The sequence below is a fragment of the Ciconia boyciana genome, chromosome 1, assembly GCF_034638445.1.
Source record: "Ciconia boyciana chromosome 1, ASM3463844v1, whole genome shotgun sequence".
NCBI classification, from domain to species: domain Eukaryota; kingdom Metazoa; phylum Chordata; class Aves; order Ciconiiformes; family Ciconiidae; genus Ciconia; species Ciconia boyciana.
In genome coordinates, this window is record NC_132934.1 from 81,921,088 (window position 1) to 81,948,831 (window position 27,744).

Below are 27,744 nucleotides of genomic sequence, written 5' to 3' on the forward strand. Positions count from 1 at the left end.
GGAGGAGGAGCCTGCCCGCAGCCGGCAGCGGCCGGGCTGAAGTGCGGCCAGGGGAGGGGGTGAGCGATGTCCCTGGCGGGGCGGCGGCGGCAGGAGGAAGAGGAGGGGGAAGGGGGAGAAGGGGATGGGGCCGGTGCGGGGGAGGAGGTGGTGCAGATCCGGCTGGGGGACAAGTGCTACCCGGTGTGCAAGAGGAAGCTGATCGAGCAGAGTGACTATTTCCGAGCCCTCTACCGCTCGGGCATGCGGGAGGCAGGGCAGGGCCAGGAGGAGCAGCTGCTGCGCGGGGGGCTGAGCGCTCTGGGGCTGGAGCTGGTGCTGGACTTCATCAACACCTCCTGCCTGGCCCGGCTGGAGCAGGAGGAGGGGGGCGATGAGGAGCCCCCGTTGCTGGAGGAGCTGGTGGAGGCCGCTTCCTACCTGCAGGTCACCCCCTTGCTCCGCCTGCTCCTCTCCCAGGTGAGGCTGGGCAACTGCTTCGAGCTGCACCGCCTGGCTCAGGTCTACGGTCTCCAGGACTTGCACGATGCCTGTCTAGACTTCATGGCCACCCATTACCATCAGGTGCTGCGGCGGCCCGATGCCCGGCCACACCTCCTCCTGCCCCACGCTCTCCAGCAGCACTTGAAGGAGAGGCGGATGAGGGGCACCGCCACCCTCGTGGCCATCGGGGACTTCATGGGTGCCTCCTCCCTGGGCCTGCCTCCGGGCTGTCACCCTCAGGTGGAAGCCCCCTGGTCTATGCTGAGGTATGATGAGGAAGCGCAGAGGTGGCTGCCCCTGGCCAACAACCTGCCCCCTGATCTGGTGAACGTCCGAGGCTACGGGTTGGCGATGCTGGACAACTACCTCTTCATCGTCGGGGGCTACAGGATCACCAGCCAGGAGATTTCGGCTGCCCATTGTTACAACCCTTGCCTAAACGAATGGAGTCAGCTGGCTTCAATGAACCAGAAGAGGTAACTCCTGCTCCCTGAAATACACGTGTGTCCATGTATATTGTCAAAACAGACCCTGTTGAGTCACGTGGTGTTGACTGGACTCAACGATACGAGAAGGGATTCAGACCTGTCTCTGTGCCGTGAATCACCCATGTCTCTTGCATCATGTGGTGGGAAGGACCGCAGTGCTTGGCCACGGCTTGGCAGCGTGCCACCGGATAGGCCTGGCAAACCTTGTCTTTACCGGCAGCAGTCGTCCCACTGCAGCACAGCGCTGCTGCCTGTCGCCTGCTTAGGGGCCCCCTCTGCATGGCGCGGGGAGCTGCTGTGGCAAGGGAAGGGTGAGGAGGACCGGACTTTGTTGCGTAAATGCTGGTGGTTAAGGTCTCAGCTGTGGGAGAACGTAAGCTAGGCATCAGCAGAGGAGGACTGTGCTACAGCTCACCACCATGTGTGACCATGCACCTCGGTGTGAAATGGTGGTGGGCTCCCACTTTTCATTTAAATGGCAGTATACAAGGAGCCAGTCTCTCCGAACAGCTGTCTTGCTGGTAGTAGAAATTCTCCCTAAAATAACAAAGCTTAAAAAAAAAAGGATAAAATTCTTCTCTTACTTTCTTTGTGGTATATTTTAACTCCAGTACTGTACGTGACAAGAAGTTTTACTGCTCTTAGTGGGGATGTACAGTCTATCAGAGCTAGAAGTGGCTGAAAAGTTTTAGTTGGAGCAGTTTTTCATTGGTTTCTACTTTCATAAAAATCTGTGTGTTTTGTAGGCCTGCATTTCATTCAGTGAAATATTCACCAGAAAAGTGTCAGGAAGATTGTGAGAAATTTCTCACTTTATGAGAATATTCTGATATGGGAAACATTCATCATTTTGACAATTTCACTTTTCCCCAGTATCCTTTTGAATTGTTTGTTTGACATTTATGTTTAAGTTAGTGTTTAGAAACACTTTTATAATTTGCATTTGCGAGAATAACAGGGAGCTAGCCTTGAGGGAGACCCAAGAAGAGAGGCCATCTCCCTGGCCAGGGTTGTGGCTGCTCTACCTTAATCACGCTGCAGAGTTATCACAACAAAGCCTTTTACTTCATTGAAACAAAATGTTTCTGTTATCCAAAGTGAACTTCCTCACTGTTTCCGTTTTAGAAAATGTGTTTAAATTTTTATCTTCTCTGTAACAAGTAAGGAGGCCAAAATTCACTGTAGAATGGAAATTCTCTTCTCCATCCAGTAAGTTCAAGGAGCACCCAGAGACCCCAACCATTGGCATAAATGCTTTGTATTTGGGTAGTAAAACTGCAGTCTGTATTCCAGTCTCTATTTAGCTCTTGCCAGCTAAACCCCCCAAAACAGGGGTTTGACCTAAAATTAGTTCTTTCCAATTTCACTTTTTTTTTTCACTTCCTGTGTTGTTGCGAGAATTTCACTAAAATGATTGCCTCCATAATCAGTCATCGGAATTGACTGGAAACAATTTTTTTCAGTATTTCTGACTTCTTGAAATAGTGTTGTGAAAAATTTCATCTGTAAAATGAGTGTTTAGCTTTTAAACACTGCAAACACCTTTTCTTGCAGGCACATTTCTTAGAGCCTGAGCCTATAAGCAGTCTTCACCAAGGCGCCTGTGGGAACTGAGGTGTTTTAGCCGGCCTTGCTTCGGTGGTCTTGCCTACATGAGCATGACTGAGAGCACCTTGGCCTCAGTAGGAAAGGGTGATGGGGTCAGCCCACACAGCGTCCCCTATGGAAATTAACTTAAACACAGAAGTCCCACATTGATCAAGTTATGAGGTTTTGGCATTGGTTCGTGTGATGTGTATAGCAAGAGAGATGTTGTTATGTATGATGATTCTGCAGCATGGCGAATGAGGGCTTTCTAAAAAATGCTTTTTAGAGGCCCTTTTTTCACCTTATGACCTGACTGTTCAAACTCTAGATCAGCCTTTTTCCGTCCACACTTTCTCTTTTTTCTAGGATGTATAATCATTATATCTGAAATAAACACATGGATATTTTCTCCTTATATTACTATTTTCAACTGCACTGCCATACGAACTTAATCTTGAAGCCCATCGCAGGTGACAGCAAGGTATTCCTTAGCATAGAATTTCACATTGGCTATTTATGGCAGAAAAGCAGTATGTGAATGGATATTTTTGGAATAGTCTCTATTCTTACATTTCATGGTAGTTATTTCAGGTCAAAAAGAACCCAGAATTATGTCTGCCTCTAGATTGCAAGGTTGCAAGTGCGTATGTTGCTTTCTGAATGATAAGCAGAGGAAGTTTTTTTCATGGAAACTCTTCTGACCCCTTCATAAAACGTGCTTTTGACTTTAACATCTTCATGGAGTCTCAACTCTGAAGTTATTAATTATTATTTTTTCTATCTGACATAACATTTCAGCTCTTTGATGACCCGCTTGACATTTAGTGGCCAGAACACGGGAAGGGATGGCCTGTGCCATAGGAGCCAAGAGCAGGGAGATTTTTAGGATCAGTTAGTTTGCATTCAACAGGAACAGCACTGATGCCTGTCTGCCGCACAGATGTGCTGCAATTAGATCTGTAGTTTGCTCGGCATTGTATTTTTAGTTTGTTATGCTGTAGTAAAATAAGCAGGGCAGTTGCCCAGCGTGCTGCTTAGGAATTACAGTCATATGACTGTCTGCCAAATGAATTTATGTCAGCTGAAATAATTACATCCCATGGATGAATTTTTTACATACCTTGAGGGAGGGTTCTAGTACCCATTGAAATTGGTTTGACTTCAGCCAACATTTTAAGAGTATCTGGATCTGGCCTCCTATATGAATGGATGCATATATTGGCCTCAAGAGAAGGCTGAGGAGTTATGGAAATAATTGTGCTGATTTGCTGTTAATATAAGAAGTTCTCTGCCCTCAAAAAACCTTGTAAATTCTATGATATTTTTATCTTTAATTATTTCTATTATTATACTATAGAATCCCAGGATGCTGGGATTCTCTACACAGGCATAGATGAAATAGTCCCAACTTACTTCTAAGTAGAAGACAAAAGCCATCAGATGTATACTGAATACTTAGCAGTCATTCTGGTTTAGGTTATAGCTGTCAGCTTGCTTTCTAGATGTAGAGGTCTTATTATGGTAGTTTCAAATTTGTTCACAATAGGTAACTTCTGTATATTATTCTTGTGATGTCCACATAAGCTTGAGAATGTATTATCCCCTATTTATGCATACACGAAGGAGATAAAATAGTTTGCTCAGGCTCATGTAGGAAGCCTGTGACTGAGCCTGGAATTTCTCATCATCTGAGGGCTAAATCTGGTGCCGGTCATAAATAGTCCCTGTTGTCTCAGACAATACATACCCTAGGGTCTTAGAGACAATACTATATTGTATTTAGGACAATACTATATTGCATTAGGTATGTATTTAAGACCGTACATACCCTACGGTCTTAGAGAAACTAAGGGACTAAAACAGATCACAGTTTTTAGATCTTTTAATTCTGTACTTGTAATAGTGTCTTCAGAAAACTACCTGGGCTTTTTTGTGGAAGAAACTTCGTGTAAATGTTACCCAAGACCACTTGTGGTCTTTGGGAACGGGAAGGTAACAAGGCACTTTGGGGACTGTTCAAGTAATGCCCTTCAATACCTTTCCATACTTTTCTTTAAATTGATGCTGTCAGTTGAAATTTGCTGTTTAAAAATAATATACTCACAGGATTTCTGCTGCATGTGCCAGTTACAGCTGTATTTCCACTTTCATTTTCCTTCAGAACACTCATGGTAGGTAAATCTTCCAGGCTTGGAAGACCCTTGTAAGCCCCTGGCTGGGATTATACACATGCACGTGGAACATGGGTTTTGTGAGCAATCTGTGCCTGAACTGCTGCCACTCTGAGGACTCTTACAGGAATATAGGAGAGGATGCTCCTGGGGAATGGTAGTGGTTTATGAGACCTTCTGTTTCCACATTTTTTAATATTTTTTTTCACTCAAAATTCCTCTGTGTTGGGGGAAAACAGACTTTTCAAAAATTTTTAAGTTAGAAATATTCATGTCACATTTATCATAAATGTATCACATGCTTCCAGAGTTCAAGGTTGGATGCAGTATGCTCTGCAGACTCATATAAGCAATGTAAAAACAGAAGTGGTTCATGCAAAAAGTGTAAAAAGCTTTGGAATTGCCTTCGTTACTGTGCTTTCATGATTCTTCATCTCTGTTGTAAGTGCTTTAACTCTAGAATGAAGAAGTCATCTGATTTGTGAGAAATTTAAAGGTTAAAGTTGATCATTCGGCAGGAGGGAACCACAGGTTAGTCAGTCCAACCTTCCTGCTCTACAGCAGGACCAAGCTTACCTTGCAAATAGGTGTCTAACTTGTTCTTGAAACCCTCCAGCAACGTAGATTCCAACCTCCTCCCTCCCAGGTAACTTGTTCGCATGTTTAGCTACCCCTCTGATCAGGAAGTCCTCTCTATATCTATGCTAACTTTTTCTTGTCGTATACTGAATGAAGGATATCTGTCAGTGAACAAGAAGAATGCTTGTCGTCCTCTTTATAGCCACTTTCATAGTGGTCTCCTACAGATACATTTATGGCTGTTAATGCAATCCAGGACAATGTAGGTTTTTTTGCAAGTTGTTGAATGTTGTCTTGTATTGAGAAAGCTATGCACTCTGTCCCCCAGATGGTATGCGTCTGTGCATTAATTTTTCTTCCTTCCTGCATATAATGCTTTGCACTTTTCTTTATAGAATGAAAAATGTTGTATTTTAAACTATGGTAAAAGCCCACATCTCACTCTTGCTTGTGTTCCTGGGCTTCCTTTCAGGGGAAACAAGGGACATCAGAAGACAGCTCAAACCCGGTCTTGTCCCAACAAGAATGATATGCACTAGGCCTGGCATTTGGAAAGTACTTCTGATCCCCCAAGTTTAGATAACTCACTGATATGAGTGGAGTTATGTCGCAGTTGAATCTGACGGACTGTTCAGCTCCGTGGTTTCCAAGCTGTAGTCCATGGAATAGTTGTTAGTTGTGGAGAGCTGGCTGGTTGCTCAAGGTTTGCTTTCCTTGTTTCCAGCTGCTCCAACACATTAAAAGAGTATAAAAATACACTAAATATTTCCTAGTGTTCACTCTCCATAAAAACACCTGCTGTTACTGGCATGGGAAGGTGAATGGCAGAAGTTTTTCATAACATATTGAGCCATTGTCCAAACTTTCATATAAAGTGTGCTGATGGATACTTATGGCTACTTTTGAGTAAAATGAACCTTATAGTTAACATGTTCCATAAATCTGAGATACTTCCACTGCATGTCATCCATTTTAACAAGTGTTGGAAGTGGTTAAATGACTGACACAAATGTACGTGTCCTCCTTCTAGAATAATTGAAGTTGAGAGTTGTGCTTTACATCTTTCACCAGACAGTTTTCCCTGTGCTGCAAGAAGCAATTCAGCGATACGAGGCCATAAAGCAAAAACCATATAAATTACCTTCATGCAGATAAAATAGTAAGAGGCTATAATTAGAGTGTAACTAGAGAAGCACATGTGAATTAGGAAACCTGAATTCTTTAATGTTCTGACACTACACACTTGTTTAGTTAATTCATGTCCTCTGTGGCAGAACTTTTAGCATGTTTATAAAGTGGCTAGAAGATCTTAGAATAGGGAAACGCTATCTGTGTGTGTGTGAACTCATTTTATAAGCAAAAACTCCTGCGCCATCTCCACCATAGGCACAGAGTTACAGACTTGCTAACATACTTTAGATTTTAAAGAATTGCTTGGAAAATGCATTTACATTTTGTGGTTTTGTCCCTCTGTTAATTTGTGGATTTTTTTTTTCCACCATAACTTTTAGAACAGGTACATTGCTTTGAAAATCACAATGTTTTGCAAGTAATTATCCCCATTTCATACCCGCTATTGATTGCCATGTTATTCTGGATTCTCTAAGATGGAAAACATAATTGCTGTAGAGAGGAGATGAACAGAGTGACCTAATCGTAAATGTCAGAAAAAAAAAAAAAAAGAATAAAAAGCAATTAATTCCTTCAAAGGAGCATTTTCATTTCCAAAGCTATATCAGGATGACAAGAACAAAATGATTCCATCTGGAAACAAATTCTTTTTCCAAGTATATTTAATAAAAAGAAATTGCAGGGCAGTCTGCTGCTAGGCAGGGTTCATTTTGTCCAGACAAAATCCTGCAAAACTACTTAGCGGTAAGTTTTGAATCTTGGATTCATGCAGAGTGAAACTCACTTTACTGCTCAGCAGGCCAATGCAAGTCTAAAGCACTACTTCAGTTTTACAGACATAGCGCAGTTCCCCATTTGGCTTTATGCTGAGCTGGTGGACTCCAGTGACTTTCACACATTTAGTTAATTGGGATCCTGCATGGTAAAATTTCGATTTGGCTCAGCAGTAGAGAAGGAACAATCTTTCTAGGCAATGAGACTGTTTCTGAAGAGGGGAAGAGCTCATCTTTTATCAGACCAGCTTCCATAGCTGGAAGGCATAGCTGAGCACGCAAGCCCTTTAACTTCGAGCCCTCCAATTTCTTCCTACAGACTTGCACCTTTAACATCCATAGACCATTTGTTTCTGCGTATGTTATCTTAAAAGTGTAAGCTGTAAGGCTTCTTGCGCTTGAATAATTAGAAAGTTGCCCTTTGCTATGCGTGACATATAACAGCACAATGGAAGAGAATAAGAAAGAAAAGAACAGGGCGTTGCCCGCGGAGTGCAATTTATTTTGTTCAGCTATGGGTGGAACATTAATTTACAGGCCTATATTGCTTCAGTGGGATGGAGGATGTATTTAGTAGTTTAATGCTGAATAAGGTACAGGAGATTCTCTCTTCCTTCTTTGCAGAACATGATTCAATGTGTACCGCTTTAAATTTCTGTTTATTAGTGTTATTAAAGAGAGTCTATATTACAGACTAAGATGAGTACACATTCTTAGGCATTCGTCAAGTCTTGTTTGAAAATTCTGCAGTTTTAACTGAAATAATATCCTTGACTGTGTGTATATATAATACGTTTTTCTATACTAAAGATACGTTACTAAAAGCCTAGTAAAAATGAGGCATCTACTGAACACATTAGTTAACTAAACATTTAGAGCTCAAACTGTGACAGATTGAAATCCAAAATAAAATATTAATCAGTCTCAGCAATCAACATCATTAACATCCAGAATGTCACTGGTTACTGTCCTACGTAATTACACTGTAATTACAGAATTTTGGCCTTGCACAGAAGGGTTTAGATGCTGTAATATATGAAGCGAGGGTACAAGTTGTAAGTGATGATGAGTATGTTGGAGCCTGTATAGGAAGAACTTTCTCTCCTGTATTTTTCTGTACATCTTTTTAACCTATTTCAACGCTGCAATCTTTTCTTTCAGGTCCAATTTTAAGCTTTTGGCTGTAAACGGAAAGCTCTATGCCATCGGTGGTCAATCCCTTTCCAATGTGGAGTGCTATAACCCAGAAAATGACTGGTGGAATTTTGTAGCATCCATGCCAAACCCTCTTGCAGAATTCTCGGCTTGCGAATGCAAGGGCAAGATCTACGTTATCGGAGGGTACACTACACGAGGTAGAAAGCTTGCTTTTACTTTTTTTTTTTAACCTGATTGCTTCTAAGGCCTAGTTAATTTTCTTCTCTTTTCCAGGAAGTCTTTTGAACTGATGTAGAAAGCTGCATAATACTCATTAAAACATGTAGAAATAAATCACTGGTAGAAAATAATTGACAAATGGAAAAAAAAAAATAGCTCTGTCATACACGAATCAGGTATTTATTTTTTTTTCAGGGCCTACATGGACCTGGGGCTCTGTTATTCTGAGGGAACAGGCTGATGGGTACTTCAGCATGCAGCTTAGCCCTCCTTTTTTAGATTTTGATCATACAGTAGAAAGAGAAGTCTCAACAGACACACTTTGTTCAATTTTTAAATACCTGTTTTAGACTGTCAGAAGGAAAAATAGGAAGAAAATATCTGCCTGCATTAGTACTTCTCATGTATTAATAGATGTCATGATCCCTGCAGTATAGCATTTCAGTGTTTCACAGGCAAATTCAAGCTATAGGTAAGATTTTCAGTGCTGAAATAACTTAATTGAATAATTAATTAAAAGCTTAAGTAAGAACCAACATTTTTTACTTACTTCCTTTCTATACCCTGTTTTCTGAGGATGTAGAGAGGGAAGGATTTGAAGTTGTGTTCTCTCCTGACAATTTCTTTTTCTTTATCCAAAAGTAAGCCACTTAGAAAGAACTCCCTTCAGTTCATTCCTTAAGCACATATTGCCATTCTTTGCGCAGAATACCATTTTCTCAGTTCTAGAAGTCAATTTTTTTTCATGTCAAATGTATAGTATTTACCAGGATTTCCTAAATTTAAATTCCTGTCTCTAGGCCTTTGCCCACTTCATTTGACCACAGTACTTTTAAACCTTTTTCCAAATGGAGAATAAAATTAGAAGAGGGATCAGCTTTTACAGAGAGTACTGCAATCAAAGCTAAACTGACATTAGAACAAGCCGTTCCTTTTAGTGTCTGAGTGGATTTTACTGTCTGAGCAGATTTTAGCTCTGAACCATTATAAGGTTTATAAAAGACACACTTCCACCCCTCATGGTCCTTGTGGTAATGATAACCTTCAAAAGCATTTTGTCTGATCCATTCTGCCCCAGAACCTGGTGGCTTTACTGAGGAAAGCAAAAGATATCGGCATGCTTGTGTCCATATGGAGAGTGATGCTGTGGTGTGCTCTGCAGTCCCAGTCCTCTGATCATCCCCACTAAAGGATCTGTTGGGATGCATATTGCTCCCTGATGTCCGGCGCTAGGACTGAAGGATGTCTGGCACACAGTACTTGCTGTGCTGAAAAGTCAGACCCAAGGGGAAACATCCTTTGAGACAAGAGAGCAGAGAACAAGGAGAAGGGACTGAAACAGACAGTAATGGGAAGACTTGTCGCTAGAGACCGGAGTTAGGGTTTTTGTAATTTTTATCTAGAGAAAGAAGTGGTAAGAAGAAAAAGCTCTGATTTGGTTTATAGTGCAACTAGATTACAGGAGTGCCAGCTTTTCTTCTGCATCCCCTGTAGTTTGCAAGTTCCTTCTCTGGTGCTTGTGCTGTTCTTTCTTCAGGCTGCCTATTCCTGCTGTCATGGATAGGAAGATCAGCATCTTGCTGATGCAGATCCTATTCCCTTAAAATTCATTAACAAAGCGTATGTAGTCAGGCTTGCTGCCCTGTGTCGAGCTCCTTATTTGGTACGTATTACCTGTGGTTTCAATTGAAGAAGGATAGTCAGTGAGTTACCTCTTGCTTCTTCCACACCTCAGGGGATTGCCACTGACCTTCAGGCCTCTGTCTTTTCCTAGATCTTTTCTTAGGTCTTTTCCTAAAGGCCGTTTTTAGTGGAAATGGGATAATAAAACAGTATGAAGTTGTGAGCAGTGGATAAGTAGCACATTTAGGCTTATGTTTAAATCCAAGACCGTTCAGGACAACAAATGGCTGTGCTTGTTATAAATACAGTTCCTTTCCTCAATGAGGGTCTAGAATTAGTTTTTCTGTGGCACCTTGGCTTAGGACAGCTATCGGACTTAGAAACCAGAATTGCTGCAATTACACTGGTGATTTACCTTCCAAGTTATGCAGATGTTGGAGGATGTTAAGACATAACTATGTGAGAGTTGCCAAGGTTCATTTGCTGTTTCACTACATTCACTAAATAAAACACATGCAGCAATTAATGTGTAATTTTTTTTAGTATTTCTGCATATACCTCAGTAAGACTGTAATTTTGGTGTAGTTTTGGTAGGTTTTGTGGATTATTTTTTTGATCTGTGTAGAGCCTTCTCCTGAGACTACACTTTCCAAAAGACAGTAGGATCTGGAATTTCCCACTGTAAATTATAGTGACACTTCTTCAATAAAGGCCCTCCTTGCGGTTCTCAGCTCTCACTTGTGAACCTAGATCCTAATAGAAACTCCCTGTTAGGAACTGTAATGTTCATGTTTTGTATTGGGGTTTTTTTGTTTCAGTGGATATAAAAGACCCAGGTTCTGGACTGAGCAAACGAAGGCCATATCGCAATAGACTTGCATTTCATATGCCCCCTCTCAAACCATAGCACTTCTTACCTGGGAAGATTACTGCTGTAGACAGACGTAGAAACTTAATTACTAGAAATGTTGGGATTTTTTCCCCCCCTAATGAGTCAGAAGAAGGTTCGTTGTTTGTAGACAAAGATCATCCATATGTAGAGCTTTGATCAGCAATTTCATAAAGCATTGCCATGATATTTTTCCTCTATTTTTCCTTTATTTCATGTGGATTAGGTGTTCAGGAAGGCAATGTACAGTAATAAACAATGACTGAAAGTAATCAGAGTGCAATCAAATGCTATAGCATCACCCCCCTAATCGTGCTGCTAATGCACTTCTTTCATGACAATCCAGTTATATTTATGGCTATTTATACCTGTACCCTTACGTAACTTTTCAGTATGTCATCGTCTGCTGTTCCACTTGGGAGCTCATCTGGAGATTGTCATGCAGGATAGACTTGTAATATGGAGCAGATTTTATTAAAAGACCAGGGTGGAGTCTGCAAACCTGTTGTCGCTTGTCACTTGAGTTTGGATTTAAGCTCAGGTCTCCAGAGATTGAAACTGAATTTACTAGCTAACGAGTCCTGTGCGTTCTGTGTTAATTTAGTGAAGCTTTGGACACAGCCAGACTCTTCACTGCACTATAAATCAGGGTGGTATTGTAACAATTTTGTAGAACAACAGTATTGCAAACACGTGCATCCACTGAACTGTAACTGAAGTATAGATACAGCTTCAGCTTTTTTCTGTGCCTCTGTCTGATGCTGGAGCATCCTGTTCTTAAATGATTTTGACAATGTGTATTTCTCTCTTCATGAGGTACTGAACATGTGCCCTTAGGTCATCCATGCCACTTGTTGAAACGTAACTAGCTTTATGAATTTTATTCCATAAAACTTTGATTTATGGAATGAAATGCAAAGTATCAAAGTTAAGCTTGGATGATAAATCATCACTTGACAGCCATTAATGAAGCATACTGTGTTCATGATAATTTGATTCATCTGTGATCACTGTTGGAGAGCAGAACATTGCTCCATTTCCCTTTTCATAAAAAAATTCTTACACATCAATCAGAGACAAAATTAAAAGCATAAGTTAAAAGGTAGGGATTGTTCTGCTAAAATCTGCATCCCCAGACCATTTGCATCATGTAATGTGCCAGAGCAGCTTAATTTTTCCTTCTGCAAAGGAACAGAATGTTCAAACTTTATTGTCAAGGGCAAAGACTTGCAGTTCTCAATAATCAATATTTCTTCTCTGGTCTGCTATGCTTTTGCACTGTAATACATTAGCAATCTGCAATAATGGCTGATACAGTTTGTAGGGAGGAAGAATCCTCCTCCATGAGTACCTTCTAATATATTTATTTATTTGTAAATATCTCTCCTCTGTTTCAGATAGGAATATGAACATTTTGCAGTACTGTCCCACTTCTGATTCCTGGACCAACTTTGAACTTTGTGATGTCCATGTTCGCAAACAACAGATGCTCTCTGTTGAAGAAACTATATATCTGGTAGGGGGTTGTATTCATGAACTTGGACCAAACCAAAAATCCAGCCAAAGTGAGGACGTGTTAACTGTGCAGTCTTACAACACTGCTACCAAAGAATGGCTCTACCTCAAAGAGAACACATCAAAATCGGGTCTTAACTTGACTTGCACTCTCCACAATGATGGAGTCTATATATTGAGTAGGGATATTACTTTATCTACAAGCTTGGAGCACCGTGTTTTTCTTAAGTATAATATCTTTACGGACAGTTGGGAGTCACTGAGACGCTTTCCAGCCTTTGGACAAAACATGCTGATCTGTTCTATGTATTTGCCTGATGTGCGAGAAGTGTAACAGCATCAGGTTTTTCTTTTCAGCTCATTAATCATTCTTGGAAGAAATATTGCTTCCTCTAAATAATTCCAGTTTCAGAATGTAACGTGGTTGCATAACGTAGGCATAAAATACTGATTCTGTTCTTTAAAAAAGTTGCAAAATCCAATATTAAGAGAAATGCTTCCAGAAACAGTTTTAGGATTTCAGTTTAAGAATTTTATTGTTTTGGATTTAAATTCCACCAGGTATTGTATACCAGGAGTATACGTGGTAAAAGAGGAAATAATTCAATAAAGTAAATAATAAGTCTAAGGAAAATCATAAAGAGAATGATTTATTTTAAAATGCAGTTTTTACTCAAACTGTGTCCTGTCAAATGCACAATGTTTAAAATTGTTTATACTATCACATTTTTATCTCTTTTATGGTAACAAGTGAGATTCTCAAAGCAATTGGGGTACCATCAAGAAATAAGAACTTCCCCTGAATTATTTGTAATGAAATGCTTTGCCAGGGACTGGGAAGAATTGCCTAGAGGCTTATGGTTGCTGGTTGGATACTAGATGCTCCTTTAATGGAAGTTGGCAACATTTATTGCTACTATTAAGGTAGAGATAAAAAGACTAAATTCAAATGGGGAAGTTTGCTCATCTTCAGAAAGGTTTTAAGTTTTAATGACCTTGTTTTATTCTGTACTACTGAGTGTTAAAGATGAAATTATAGTTGCTGACAAGCTGCATGTTAGGAAAATGTGCGTGAGCACATGTGATTTTGATTCTGCACCAGGCACGTCCTGCTTGATAACCGTCATCCAGGACATCCATCATTTGGCATGGAAGGGTTGATTTGTGTAAATGACTTTCTGCCAACAAGCAGGTTGCAACCCAAAGCAGGTGCACATGAATGTTGTCTCTTTCTTGTGTTACCAGGAGCTTGATAGAGATTACCTCACGTTTGCCACCCAAAGTTGTTTCTACAAAGAGCACGTTAAGATGGTCACCATGAATACTCCTTTGTGGGGATTCAGGAATAGATACTCTGGGAGCTTCTCCGAGTTCCTGCCTATCGCCTGAGAGAATTATAATCATGATTGGCCCGTTTTCTTTTTGTAACTGACAAGTTCATAAGCATCTTCTGAAGGCACCTGCCCAGGTGTGGAATGTGTGTCCTTGTGACAGGAAAAGGAGAAGCTCTTGGTCACCATGGGAAGCTTTCACTGTGGCTGCCTTTAGGGAAGAGATAACCAGATTAGATATGTGCTGAACACATTGCAGGGATGCTGGTTCTGCACCAGCTGTTTCTCCACATGAGAAGACAAGAGATTTAATTCACCTGAACAGGTTCCTAGTATGTGGAGTTGTCTTCTTTTTTTTTAACTTAGAATTCAGGAATCTGAATCTTCTTTTGAAGATAGGTGCCTGTTGTACAGAGGAGGAGGAAGCAGCAATGTTTCCCTCAAGGTTGTTTTAACTCCCTACTTCTTCATGGATTTGCATGCAATCAGTACTGACTAAAAGAGCTGTCAGACTTGAAGTGCCTTGCCAATTACCTCTCACACATTTAGTGCATAATTTTTGTGCTTCTGATCATGCATAGCAACCCAAACAGAAAATCCCAGGAAACTGGTCCAGAATGAGGGCATTTGGGTTTGAACACTTTTAGGATACAGATATTTTGGAGAGCCAGGGTTTACCTTTTGGGTAGAATTTTTGCAGCCTGGCAGTGTATGTTACACTTAGGCCCAAACTAGTGCCTACCATTCAGCTGTATGCATTAATTTAATGAGTTAAGCCTGTGATTATTCCTTTGAAAACACAATGCGCTGAGCAGCTGTTCTCTTCTGACAACAGTATCAGACCAAACAATGGCTCTTCTGCAATGAAGAAATAAGGTGATTGTCGTCAAGATTCTTCTTTCAGAAGTGTTTTAGAATAAATATAAGCAGTGTGTCAGAGTCTGGTGATAAATTATCTCAGTCACATTATTTTACGTGCTTTCCTTCATTTCTTTTCAGTTCCAGATTCAGTATCCTACAGTCATCCGTAAGTCAACTCAGATCGATACTGGTGGAGGGAGTCACATCTGAGTTGTGGCATTCTCTTGCCTAGCAAATCAACTGTGAAAACGCATCACTCCCAGATTTGCAAGTGTGGTATATCTAATCAAGTCCTTTCAAGCCCATTCATTTCTCAGTGCAGTCGTCATTCCAAAAGCTATGACATCGTCTTTTAGGTGTGATCACTCTTTTTCACGAGGCCTTTCCACACTGGGTTTATATGTGTTGGTTTCAGCTTCCAGTGATCAAGTGGAAAATCTGGAGAACCTGCTCAAATGCAGAAGAGAAAGCCAGCTCAGACTGTAAATAATCAGACCCTTTTGTCAATCCATAGTGCGAATTCCTCATATACTGACATCGAACAGTACTACAATCACAAATCAAAACTGGTGTTGGATTTAGTGGGAGCACCAGACTGTAATAATCTAAATGGACTGTATTACTACAGGCTAAAGTAAATACGATTTTCTTAGACAAAATTAATTACAGAAAAGTATGCAATGTGGGTGGCCCCCATACCTCAGGAAAAAACTCAAACACTGTAATGACTGTCCCATGCCCTTTTCATTTTCTTTCTATCACTTTAATATTTCACATAAGGCACTCTTGGGCAGCTTCTACCCTTTGGGGCAAAGAAAACTGGTTGAGAGACACTAACAGAGAATAATTTAAAAGCTGCTTTTTAGCCAATGGAAATGTTATTCAGTGATTTAGTGTGCTCTCTTTTCTTTGGTGGTGGGAGGAAAAAGGTCCTTAACTTAAGGACAAATAAGCTCCTTTTGAATGACAACAATACAAGCGTAGACCAAGGGGCCTTGCAGTCTGATCAAATGGAAATTCCTGTGTTATCCTGATATTGCTTCTAACTTACTGTGTAGGCTTGGAGAGATCACTCCACCTTTTTGCATCTTCATCCCCAAATGTAACACGTAAGTAGGAATGTTCATCGTGTGGGAACACAAATGGTTTGTCTGGTGTAGTAGTGTAGTGTTTGTAAGACATCTTGAACATGTGAAAAAGTATGTATGTTCTCATTGTTGCAACTGTTTACTTGGTTATTAAAACTGCTTCATGGCAAGTGGCAGGATAGAAGGCAGCCAGTAATCTCATTTTGGTCTCTGCTAATTACCTTTCTTTTGAAGTGATGGCTATTTCCAGTCTGTTTGTTTCTTTCTTTTTTTTCAGTACCTAATAGCCTGTAGTTCACCTGAGTTTCTTAGTCTTGGTGTTCTCAAGTCTGTATCCAAATTCAAAACTGCTGCTTTCCTGCTGTGTCTGGGTTATCCGGTGCTTACATATCCACTATTCATCTTCTCTGTCTCGTGGATCAATTTCACTTGATACTGACCAGCAAAAGCTGGCCATGGTAGAGGATGATCCCATGTTGAAAGAAAGAACAATAGAGAGCGCAACAGCCTCCAAAGTCCTGAGGGAGGAGTAAATGGAAAACTCTGGGAACTTTAGTCTCTTCTCATGAAATAGAGAAGCGTTTAAGGAGGTTGCTCACATCAAGGTTAAGAGAGAGCATAATAGTTTCTTCCTTTCCGGGAATGCTTTGTGGTTTTCAATGTGAAATAAGAGTTGTGTGGGGCTTAAGTTTAATCTCCTTGGCCGGTTTCCATAGGTTTCCCTTTCTGCCCTGTCGGCTGACCTATCTTGGGCTTAATATCTGTGTTTTCCATTCTTTGAGGATTTTGCCTTTTTACATCAGTGTCCAGCCTGTTTTGCTGAAATTACATAGTAGCAGCCTGTTGGTCTTTTCTGTTTGTTAGTCTGCTTTTCACACTGATCTGTGTCTGTCAATCACCATGATGAAGAAGCAAAGTAATTTGTAATTCAGGTTGAACCTTTTCATTTATTCAGTTTTGGGCTCTTGGAAGAGAAGTCTATGAAGCTACAAATGCTTTGTTTCCTTTAATCCTCATTTTAGTGAGAAATGATGCTACAGACATTCAGTTTGTGGAGATTGATCTGCGTCAGTAATGTGATAGAGAACGGAAGGCACAGAGTGTAATGACAACATTTAGCATGTAACATGCTCAAAGCCCTACACAAGCAGAGATTACTCATCCCTATTGTCCCTGAAAGGTAAGATATATACTGTAAATGGTGTTAAAGCAGAGACGATCCTTGGAGTATCTGTCAGTATTACCAATGAATTGACTACCTAGAGTCCTCCTCAGAGGGCAGAAACCATCAGCATCCATGGTACGTTATATTGATTTTGCATTTACAATAATGACCAAAGGGTGGCTCCCCATCCCCACAGTAAGTCTTAGGAACCAGAACAAATGTTGTAAGATACAGAGAGTTTAACTGTCTTTACAATATTAACACTGCCATTCTTGGAGTCTGTTTTCTATCTAATCAACTTAGAGCCTATTTCAGTGTAATCTCTGTCTTTTTTTCCTAGAAAGGAGAGTGATGTTTGGAAAAGGAGTCTGGATTTTGTGAACTGATAGGGATCATGCATTCACAGCTTTAAAATTGCTATCCCAATTATATATGGTATGTGGATTTTTTTCTAAAAGCATTGACATTACCAGTAAACAGATGTTATGTCCTATGAATATCAGTATTTTCTAAAGTAAGTTTCAGTTTCTTTATTGTGATTAGAAGAGTGAAACATGTTTTCTGAAATACAAACTGTCTCTTACAAAAGAAAAGGAATCACTGCAATTACTGTATTTTTCTAGTGGAAGGCAGATTAGACAGTGTCCAGTTTTAGAGTATCCAGTTACATGATGTGCTGCACATATTCAACTCATATATGCTTCAGTATGAGAGAAAGATGTTCAGCACCTGAGCAAAGATATTTCCTGTTTGTTGGTACTTGTACCATTATTTAAGATTCAGCAGTGAATGCAAACTCTCTGAATCCTCCTTCCTTCACTCCATTTTTCAGTTGAAATTTATGATTATTTGATCTGTTGTTGATTTTCCACTCTCTGATATTCTCCAGATGTTTTTAAGGGTGTGCCTGGTGATAAGACACCCTTTATAAATAATTTTCAGAAATTAAAGTAGTTTACTTTGAGTCACTGTCTTTTGCCTATGAAGATTTTACCCAGCCGCAGCTCTATCATTTTTCTGCTAGCATGCTGCTCTAATGCTGCCCCACATTTGCCTTGATCACCATATCATCCTCTGTGAGCACCCCAAACTGGTAGCACTCTTGGATGAGGCTAAGCTGATCGTATAATAGCTTATGTTGTACTGCAAGTCCCAAATTTCATTCCCAGAACAAACTTTTAATGCACTGCTGCTACTGTACAGTAACTCAACTTTGACTTATGAGACACAGTCAGTCCAAAAATCACTGCAGAAATCAGATTTCTGACACAACTGTCAACCTCCTCTATGCTGGAAGCTGCCTGTCTCTTTTGGAGTTATACCCAACCCTTCTTGTTCAAGATTCCTGTAAACAAGTGCAAGTCGAGTGATAAAGAGCTCTACTGTAGGGAATTCCTGGCAATATTACACTTCAAAATGAAAATTAACTGTTGTGTAGGTTTTGATCTTCCCATTCCTCCCCTTTGTGATACCCCATCAACTTCTCCAAGGATACATAGGTCCATCCATGTCTTCCGTGTGCTGTTTTTTCCTCAGATGTTTTCCAAGGAAAGAGATCTTTTTTTCTCCATTCACCTTCTATAATTAGAAAACCTAAAATCCTCTTTCCAAGAATCTTCCTAATATTAAGTTCTTGTGTCTTCAAAATGACTTAGCCTATAAACTTTCTGGTCATGCTTTGAAAAATTGTTCTGTAGAATTTTGAGTACTTCCTTCTATTTAGTGAGTATTCACAATATAAGGGATTTACGCAGTCTAAGGGTAGGGAAACCTTATGTCTAGCTCTTCAAGGATGCTACTTCAGCTATGCAAGGTTTGAAATGTAAGAAGCTTAGTCTCCTTTGGAACTTAGACTATTTTCAAGATTTACACTATTCACTGAGGTTAAAAAACTTGTAACTGAACAGTGTTTTGGAAGGTGATGTTAGAAGGGCTCTGTTTTCATCTTTGGATATTGCTATTACAATTTTCTTTTTCTACTAGGGATATTACATATGTCTGGTATTACATTGTTTTGCCTTTTTAGTTGGTTGTAAGGGAAATTTTGCCTTTTTACAGGTAGGGCCTAGATTTACTGTGAAGACCAGAGCTGTGTCATTTAAGAATGTGTATTTTGCAGTTGTAAATTATCAATTGATGATAACTGCTCTGAAGCCCATAAAAACATGATTTTGGGTGGTAGAGGTGGAGATAAAGTCAGAAAACAGATGCTTAGGAACAGCCATTCTCTAACCTCCAGGCATAAGCAATTTTTAAATGCAGAAGCAGGCAGAAGTTTTAAATGGTTTTCAAATAACAACTCCTTTTTCCCTCTTCCCATCTGTCCCCCTGCAACTCAAACCCTTTCAACCACAATAATTTGTGGCAAGGCATCTGTGCATTTGGAAGAAAATGTTAGTGGTGAGGTAGGAATGCACTGCTTGGGCAGGTGATCCCTTATCAGAACTGCTACTTGGCAGACCAAGAAACCTTCCTTCAGCTTTTCTGGATGAGTCTCTGACTGACATTTATGACTCTTTAATGACATGTTATCTGCTAACGTATGTATAATGATAGGTGAGGCAGGGAGAGGACTCACAGAAGCCCTATTGTGTACCTAATAGCAGATGCACAATAGGCTTGCAGAGAGACTTTTTTTAATAGGGCCTGATCCAAAGCCTTTTGATGTTAATAAAAAGAACTAGCTTTGAATTAGGCACATATTTCAGTGAATTAGTTAATTCTGAAAGAATCTGAAGAGATATTAGCTGTACAATTGGCTGATGAAAGAAGAGGCATAGACAGAAGACCTGGAGAATCTTATTAGAGTGTGATCTCTGATATGCCCCACCTGTGTTTTTTGTGTTGAAGTTGTCCATCTCTGTTAACACAAGTCTTTCAAATGTAGTGGCTCTAAAGTAGTCAGAAGAATGATGTTTTCCTAAGAATATCTGGGGAAAGGTGAACATCTCTGCAATTATGCTGTTGGGAAGTCACTGAGAAAACATTGCTCATACTTCATGACTCTGAACAGTAAAGCACTGTTGTGTGTCCTGGTCTAAGTTTTCTTGTACCAAGAAATGTGGTATGGGGGATTGAAATGTTTTATTTTATATCATGGTGCTATGAGATTTTGTTTGTTTGTTTTGTTTCTTTCTACAGTGTCCCCTCAAAAAAAAAAAGTATGTAGTCATTTGGATCTTTCTCTCACATGCTATAATAATGCCATACCCAGAAAAATTCAGAGTATGGTCATGTGGAACAGACATGCATCATTCCTGTTTTACATTGTCAATATATACAAATACAAAATATTTATTTGCACAAGGATTGGAACTTTGGCTGATATTCCATGCAAGGTGAAACAGCTCCAGGAACTGTTTGAGAGCAAACCACCTCAAGGCTATACCTTTATAGGAAAGATAAGGGTGTGTCCCAAGTAGTGAGTGGAAATCCTTGAAGAAGGGGATAGACTTGAATCCAAATCTCTTATTTCTTGGCAAATTTCCAGGTAAACATAGTCCCTTCTCTCTTCAGTTTGTATGTGTAACTGGTTTTCATAATTTGCCTAAGCCAAAAATTTTTGCGGGCTTTATTTGGGATAATCAAACTGTGTTTTTTCAGAAAATAAAATATTTACCCAAAGCTATCTACGTATAACACCCCCAGATTAGGATGTTCAAGCTTGCATTTCCTATGTATTAATTCCCTTTGTATTTTTTCTAAATCTGTTTCTGCTACTAGAGTATTCAAATGAATCTTGTTAATGCTGTGTCCTCTGAGTGTTTGCAAAGCAGCTCATGAAACAAGAGTGTCCCTCTGTCCATCAGCCTGGTATAATTGTACCTATCTATGGGGAACTGGGCATGGGTTTTACTGGCACTCTGGTTTCATCAGGGCAGTTGGTCAGAGTGTCTTGAACCTGCTGTTCCAGATTAGTTGTAAAGACTGTCTGCGATTTTGAGGACTGACTGTTGTTGACCAGTGTGGCCATAATGCCCCTAGAAAATCCCCTTTCCAAGTAGCATAGTGTAATAGTAACTCTGATGTTGTTTCCTTCTGGATTTTTGGTTGATCCATCTACCCTCCAACACCTTCAAACTAGAGTGATCTTCTTCTGCCAGCTGCACTGCATAAAAAGTTCCACTCTCTCTATGGTCCCTGAAGTCCAAAATAAACATACAGGAACATAAACTTTTTCACCCTTTCTGGGCCCAGCACTCAGCAGGCTCCTCACCCCTCCAACGGTCAATAGAAGTAAAAAAAAAAAAAGGCAAATACTTCCATCCCACTTGGGATCAGGGACCTCTAAGTCACTGGCAGCCAGAAAAATCACTAATTTTCTGCCAGGCCTTCTTCACCAAAGGGAGGCTTTAATTGGGAACAGTCTCCCTTGGCTTCAGGCCTCTCAGTTAGTCACCATTAATAGCTGGATACTCTCCCTGTCAAGCTCTTCCCTGCCAGTCTAACACCTACTTCCTTCAGGTGCCGTAGGGTGGGACATATTAGGAACTCAGCAGCCCATTAATTCTTTCCTGATTTCTGTGGGAGGTCTTACCAGAAGTTCAAGATTTTCTTCAGAGACAGAAAGTTTGTGATTTGAGTTCCACCCTCTGTAGCAAGCATGGACCATGCATAGTAATACTGGAATCTACCTGTCTTTTTATCAGAATTAAAATGCGTTTGTGCTTTAAAAGTAAATGAAGGCAAAGGCCAAGAAAATGTTCTGCTGCAATGAAAATGTGAATTGGGGTACAGAGTACACTGGTAATTGCAGTGTTCACAGGTATGTACAGCAATGGCAACTCAGTAGACACAGACAGAGACTTAGAAAAAAGGGGCAAAGGTTTTTCAGCATGCTCTACAATGCCTTAAGCATTGGGGCATTAAATTTCAAGCATTTCAGAATGGACTCTGATGTTTCCGTAAGTTCAGCGCTTAAGTGCTTTCTGAAAGTGTTTCTAAGTAGGCATCTAGAAGATCTAGTCAATCACTCTGAGCTCTTTCTGTGAATTTTACTAAGTAGCTCTCTGTATCTTCCTCTTCTGAACACTTTGCAACTTTGAAAGCACTGTTTGCTCAATGGAACAAATTAAATTGGGTAGGCTTCCCTCAAGCTGTGTTATCTGGACAGAAATAGTGAGGTACGTGCCTCACTTCCAGTGTGGAAGTGCAGTTCGTCTAGTTCACATCTCCACAGCTTTTGTACCATGTATTTTAGATAAGAGATTGCAAAATATATTGTATTTGTACTGTCCATTAATGCTGTTGAACAGCGATCAGTAAACAAGAATAGCATGACGCAGGAAAGATTTAGTTAAGCATTAAGCTAAGCAACAGAGAGGGAGTGCATACTCAAAGGAACAGACAGAGAAACAGAAGTACCTGGAAATAAAGGGTCTATATCTGTACAACAAAATGATAAACAGACTTTTGGTTTTGGATGCACACTGCTTTTGTGCAGGTGTTTGTCTACCCATCCACCCATTTTTTAACTTCCTTTAAGCCAGAGTTTGTTTTATCAAATTCTGAGAGATGTCTGTTCTTTTTTCACCATTCATTTTCCTCTCCCATCTCCTGTGTTTTCTGTGGCAGGGAAATTCCTTGCATGTTATAGATGATTTTGGGAAGAGGGGGCAGCCTTGCACTTCTCTCTCTACATTATTTTCTGACAGCAGTAGCCATTAGGGAATACTTAGGACCCAGAGTTCTTTACTGCACTTTTTAGCGTTATTCACTTAAAACTGCCATTCTGTTGGAAGGAATAATCTATTAATTTGGGACTCAAATCTGCAGAACAAATATCAGTTTTGATGTCATGTGTTAGGATGCTGGTGGAATCCCAGACTTGCCAACAGCTGTGAAAATTATTTAGCTGATACTTTGCTACCAAGACCTGGCAGGCTTGTAGAATATCGAAAAATGACCTTTTTTGGTGACCTCAGAAAAGCCATTTCCCAGGCTTTGCCATCACAGGTCTCTGTGGTTTACAGACGAGCTATATGAATAAGGAGCCAGTACAGAGTACCCCCAGCAGAAGTCTCAGGCTGAACCATATTGATTTGCACCACAGCGTGTTTTTTAAAGCAGTAAGAGGTGGCTAAATGGGGGAGGCAAAGATGTATTTCCTTTCCTATAACCCTGAGAGTATTTCACAGTGGACTTGTTCCAGGTAGTTGACAGTTTAATCTGTGCTGGGTCAAATGGATTGCATAGCGTTCAGAGTTTTTTGGTATGAAGAAATGTTATTCAGCAGGCTCAGATAGGAATTAATCTGCCTCGGTGGAAGTAGCCCAGTGAAGGTAGAAGTGAAAGGTCCCTTTTCTGCATGTGTTTCAACCAGCTCTGCTTGACCATGGCACCTTTTGTGTCAGAGTCTGTGATATCTTCAGCTGTCCAGCTGGTGAGAGTCTCTAGGAAGGCTGTGGTTTCATTGCATTTGGTCTCTGTGTATGTGTATAAATGAATCTGTGTACACATTCATCCACGCCCTTGCTCCAAAAATTATTAGCCACTGTTATCTCGCCAAAGCTTTTCCTTCAACTTTATACGAAGTTTAATCTAGAAGAGATCCACTTCCACATAGTTGCTCTCACTCAAGCTGAATTTGAATGCCTAATTACAAACTTAAGACTTCCAGCGCATAAAAATACAGAGAAGCTAAAATAATCTTAACATTTGAAATATAAAAACTTATAAATTCTCAAATTTTATATGGATCTACACCCCAGGTAAGATGGATTTAATGACTTCTTAATGATGCATGTACTCTGCCCCACACAAACTTACAATTCCAAATGTGGTTTTGACACAAACTCCCATTTTCAAATGTTATAAAAAGTCATACTTTGCATTGTTTGAGAGCATTTCAAAAAGTAAAACTTACACACCTAGGATAAACTCGACGCATTTATTCCACAGTTTTAGTGTGCTGCTTTTGAGAAGCATACCATGCATTCTATAAACATTTATCATATAATACATTTCCTTTAGTAAATATTTAAGCAGCTATGTAACCTATTCGAACACAGATGTAGACTTCCCCATGGTTGGGGGAAGAAGAAGATGTTGCTAGGTGTTGCTATACTAAGTGCTATACGAAGTGCACAACCTGCTTTTGCAATAGCAGTGCATCTGTTATCTAGAATAAATATGTGGTTTTAACTCTGTGAAAAGATTATTTGTATGAAATAAAAAGCTTCAGTGAGTGGAAGCTTATTTTAATTGTATGTTTATGCAGCTCTTGATCACGATGGCAATCTCTTTTCTTAGGCTTTTCAGTAACAGTAATAATTCCCTGTTTAAGGAGAGAGCCAAACTGCACTAAAAGACACCATTGGGGTTGGAAGGTGCAGATTTGCTGAACAGAGTATGACCTGGCCTCTTAAATCCCATGTTCCCAGGGAAATACGTTAATAGCACTTTTGGCACCTGTGTTAGTAATGTATCCTGGGTTTAACTGCATGTCTATTCTCCCTGTCCTACGCTTCCATTTCACCTCTTATATTTAAAGGTAGGACTCTGATTTTCCTCAACTAAAGATACACATATTGCATGAAACATGTTTATTGCTGGACTGTACAGTCTTCAAAGGAAATTGAGAGAAGGTCAGTTCTTGTTAGCTGTGGAAGATGGGAGATCGACTTTGCTTTCCCCTCTAGTCAAAATATTCCAGAGACTAGAGATCACTTACAAAAATATGATGCGTTTGCCTGCGGCTTTATCATGATGTCATTATAGGCTTGCGATAACAGCACTCCAGTAAGACACAATAATAACACACATACGCGTGGTCACACTCTGTTTAACTTTTAAGTTATTCTGCTTTTGCCTCCAGTACTTCTTCTGTCTGATCCTATATGATTTGAAAGCATTCCCAATGGGCCAAGAGCAAAGCCCTGGGCTCTGGCATCCCTGGCGCTGTGTTCCCTTACTGGCTCGCTGGTGGAGTCCCTTTAACGTGAAGTTAATCACGTTCTTTTGAGCTGTTTATGACCACAAATTGGATGTGAAATAATAAACATTGGCAGCTCTTTTCAATAATAAAGGTATCTCAGAACTGACACGAGGTCCTATCAATTTCTTGAAGAAAGGACTTTTGTGTTTAACCATTTAAAGCAATTTGTCCTTGAGTGAGCATGTTAAGAAATTCTCCTTGCATCTTCCAGGGCTTTCAGGCTCTTTTATACCTTACAGAGCTTGAGAAGCTTTGCTTTATTTTTTTCAAATTTAGAAAAACTTTCAAGAAAGATAAAAATACCACCACTTCAACTAATTATTTGATGTCTAGTAACAGTGTGTGGTTAACTGGGGCAGCACAGGGAAAGTATCTTCACTTACTTGCTTCAATTTTGAAAGAGATTATTTCTTTCCATCTCTTTCCCCGATGGTTACAGAAATTTGCTGTTAACTTACCCACTGACAAAAACTCAGATACAGTATGAAGAGCAGTATCAATGCCTAATGAATATAAACGAAACAAGATTAATGTTATTTTTTAAAGTAGAAATTTGGGCTCTTAAACAACTCAAAGGGCTTGCCTACCCTGGAAAACTCTGTGGTGCTTAAACAGCTGGAGAATGTTGTTAATTCCAGGTTATTTCTTCCTTTTGTCTCCTAACTCACATTTTCAAAATTTTCTTATGAAGACGATAATTAAAATAAGTTGCTACGAACAACGTCTCCTGGCACCACTGCATTGTAGTGAAGCTGTGATGTTGTTTGGCAGAATTTAACTTTCGGTGCATGAGTAAACATTTTAAAGCAGGCAAATATTGTCTCACAGGGGGATGTGGGTTGGCTGAAGATTATGTTAAATATCAATTTGGAAACATGCCCCAAATTCTGATCTCCTTACTGCTTAGGAGATTTTTTATTATCACTGGCATTTTTAACACATTTCAAATTATTCCCAAATCCAGATAATACAAGAGCAGTTATGATAACTGTACAAAAAGTACATCCTGCAATAACCTATTTAAGATTTTAACCTTGAGGTATAAAGTGTTTTAGAGACATTCTGTTAAGATATGGATGCAAGGATGGACTTTATTTTAATGGAAGCATAGGCTTCTCTTTGTTATGCTCCTTCTGTATCCTTGGGACAGTAACACAAAAAAAGATTGATGAACGGATGAAAATATTGAAGAACAGTGCAGACAAAATGAAAGGTGTCCTAAGTGTCATCATTACGTTAGATTCTCAAGTAGATACATAGCTCTAGGATATAAAGTGGAAGCCAGCACCCTGAGAAGGTAGCAGCAGCAGCTTTGTTAGAGAGGCTCTTTGGGTGTTTCTGTAACTCAGCAAGGACATCTCAGGACTTTTTTGCAGGGAAAGAACTATTCAGATGCAGGTGAAAGTAATCACAATGACTGGGATCAAACAGAGAATAAGCTGAGTAAGAAGAATCGGATGGTGTTGCTGATAGAGCGCTGACTGGCAGGATGTTCTGTTTCGATTGTGGCATGGATTCGCAATGATAAGCTGATGACCAAGTTATGCCCAAACCAGAGTCAGCATCAAGACAGTGGTACTGTCATAAGTGGCACTTTTGGGAGCCCTGTAAGATTTCAGAATGATTCTAGCTGTCCTGTAGAGCAAGAGGAGTCACATATAGCAAGAGGAGTAACATGAAGAGGCAGAATTATCAATTCCTGGATCTCTAAAGATTTGCAATGATAACAGGGTTTGTGAGAAGAGAGGTGACTTGTGATATATGATCCTGCTATAGGGCAGGATGACCGGTGAAGGAGGACAGAAGGATGTAAAAGGAGGTTCATGGAGATACATGCTGAGCTTACTCTTTCTGTGTTGTGGAAAGTGATAGCTATAAACATGCTTCTGCAGTGAGAGTTGCATGGTTGCTTCGAAGTAATCCCTGACTGCCACCATTCTCACGTTGTCATGAGTCAGTTCAGATTTGGAAAGTGCCAGGCTGCCAGCACAAGAAAGGGTGTGATGCTGGGGCATGACTGGGTGCTCGAGAGTGTGGTCTGCAGAAGTCAGGGTTGCTGCCAAAATTGTGTGTGTGCAACCACAGTCTGTGGTCTGACAGTATCAAGATTTCGGTGGCAGTCCTGGCTTACAGCCCTCACCGCACGCTCCTGCCTCTGTGCCACAGCACACTACCCACTTGGTTGTGCCAATAAATCACTTGCATTGCCCTGCTATAAACCTGGTCAGAGAATCTTAAAAAGAAACTGCAAAGAAAAAAGGGCATGTGAAGGGGTTCATGATTTTAAAGGTGGCTAACTAGTTTTGTCTGAGGTTGTAACTCTCTGAGATAAAGTCTGGCAGCAAAACTAGTTTGAAGTTTTACACCTGTCCACTTTTCCCACCTTACAACTTTTCTGTACTCGTTCTGTGGCACCATGTCCCCTCAGTTGTGTCAGCAGAGCTGTTTATGCAGTCAAGCCTGCCAGCTGGAGTGTGGGCTTTCTTAATGCTCTGTATGTACAAAAAACCGATAATGACATGAAAGAGTTGGCATTTGTTAATGGCTCCCCATTGGAACAAAAGACGTTGACCTCTCCTGTCAAACCACACAGCAATTTGAGATGTTTGTTCTATCGGTTCGGACTGTGCGGAGAAGCCCCACCTTGCATCTGCTCTTGACTTGAGTCTCGGGATCCTGCAAGTCTGCTGGCAAACCTGCCGATCCCGTTTCTCACCCCTGCACAGCAGAAGCGGGGTGGCTTTTGC

The 27,744-nt window shown here is 40.3% G+C and overlaps 1 protein-coding gene and 1 long non-coding RNA gene across 2 annotated transcripts in view; both read left to right on the forward strand.

The window, feature by feature from the left end:
* Nucleotides 1-66: 66 nt before the first annotated feature.
* Nucleotides 67-13,268, forward strand: KLHL42 (kelch like family member 42). The gene is made up of 3 exons (XM_072876944.1): nucleotides 67-959; nucleotides 8,374-8,567; nucleotides 12,499-13,268. The coding sequence occupies exons 1-3, from the start codon at nucleotides 67-69 to the stop codon at nucleotides 12,948-12,950; spliced, it is 1,539 nt and encodes a 512-aa protein (XP_072733045.1). The 3' UTR covers nucleotides 12,951-13,268.
* Nucleotides 13,269-16,223: 2,955 nt separating this feature from the next.
* Nucleotides 16,224-27,744, forward strand: part of LOC140658521 (uncharacterized) — a 36,074-nt gene continuing 24,553 nt past the window's right edge. Inside the window, exons 1-2 of the long non-coding RNA XR_012044752.1 lie at nucleotides 16,224-17,076; nucleotides 17,402-17,496. This is a non-coding gene — a long non-coding RNA (uncharacterized lncRNA). The remainder of the gene's footprint in view (nucleotides 17,077-17,401; nucleotides 17,497-27,744) is intronic.

Coding starts and splice junctions, on each gene's coding strand:
- KLHL42 (XM_072876944.1), top strand. CDS start 67: ATGTCCCTGGCGGGGCGGCGGCGGCAGGAGGAAGAGGAGGGGGAAGGG. Junction 960..8,373: donor GCTTCAATGAACCAGAAGAG/GTAACTCCTGCT, acceptor CTTTTCTTTCAG/GTCCAATTTTAAGCTTTTGG. Junction 8,568..12,498: donor CGGAGGGTACACTACACGAG/GTAGAAAGCTTG, acceptor CCTCTGTTTCAG/ATAGGAATATGAACATTTTG.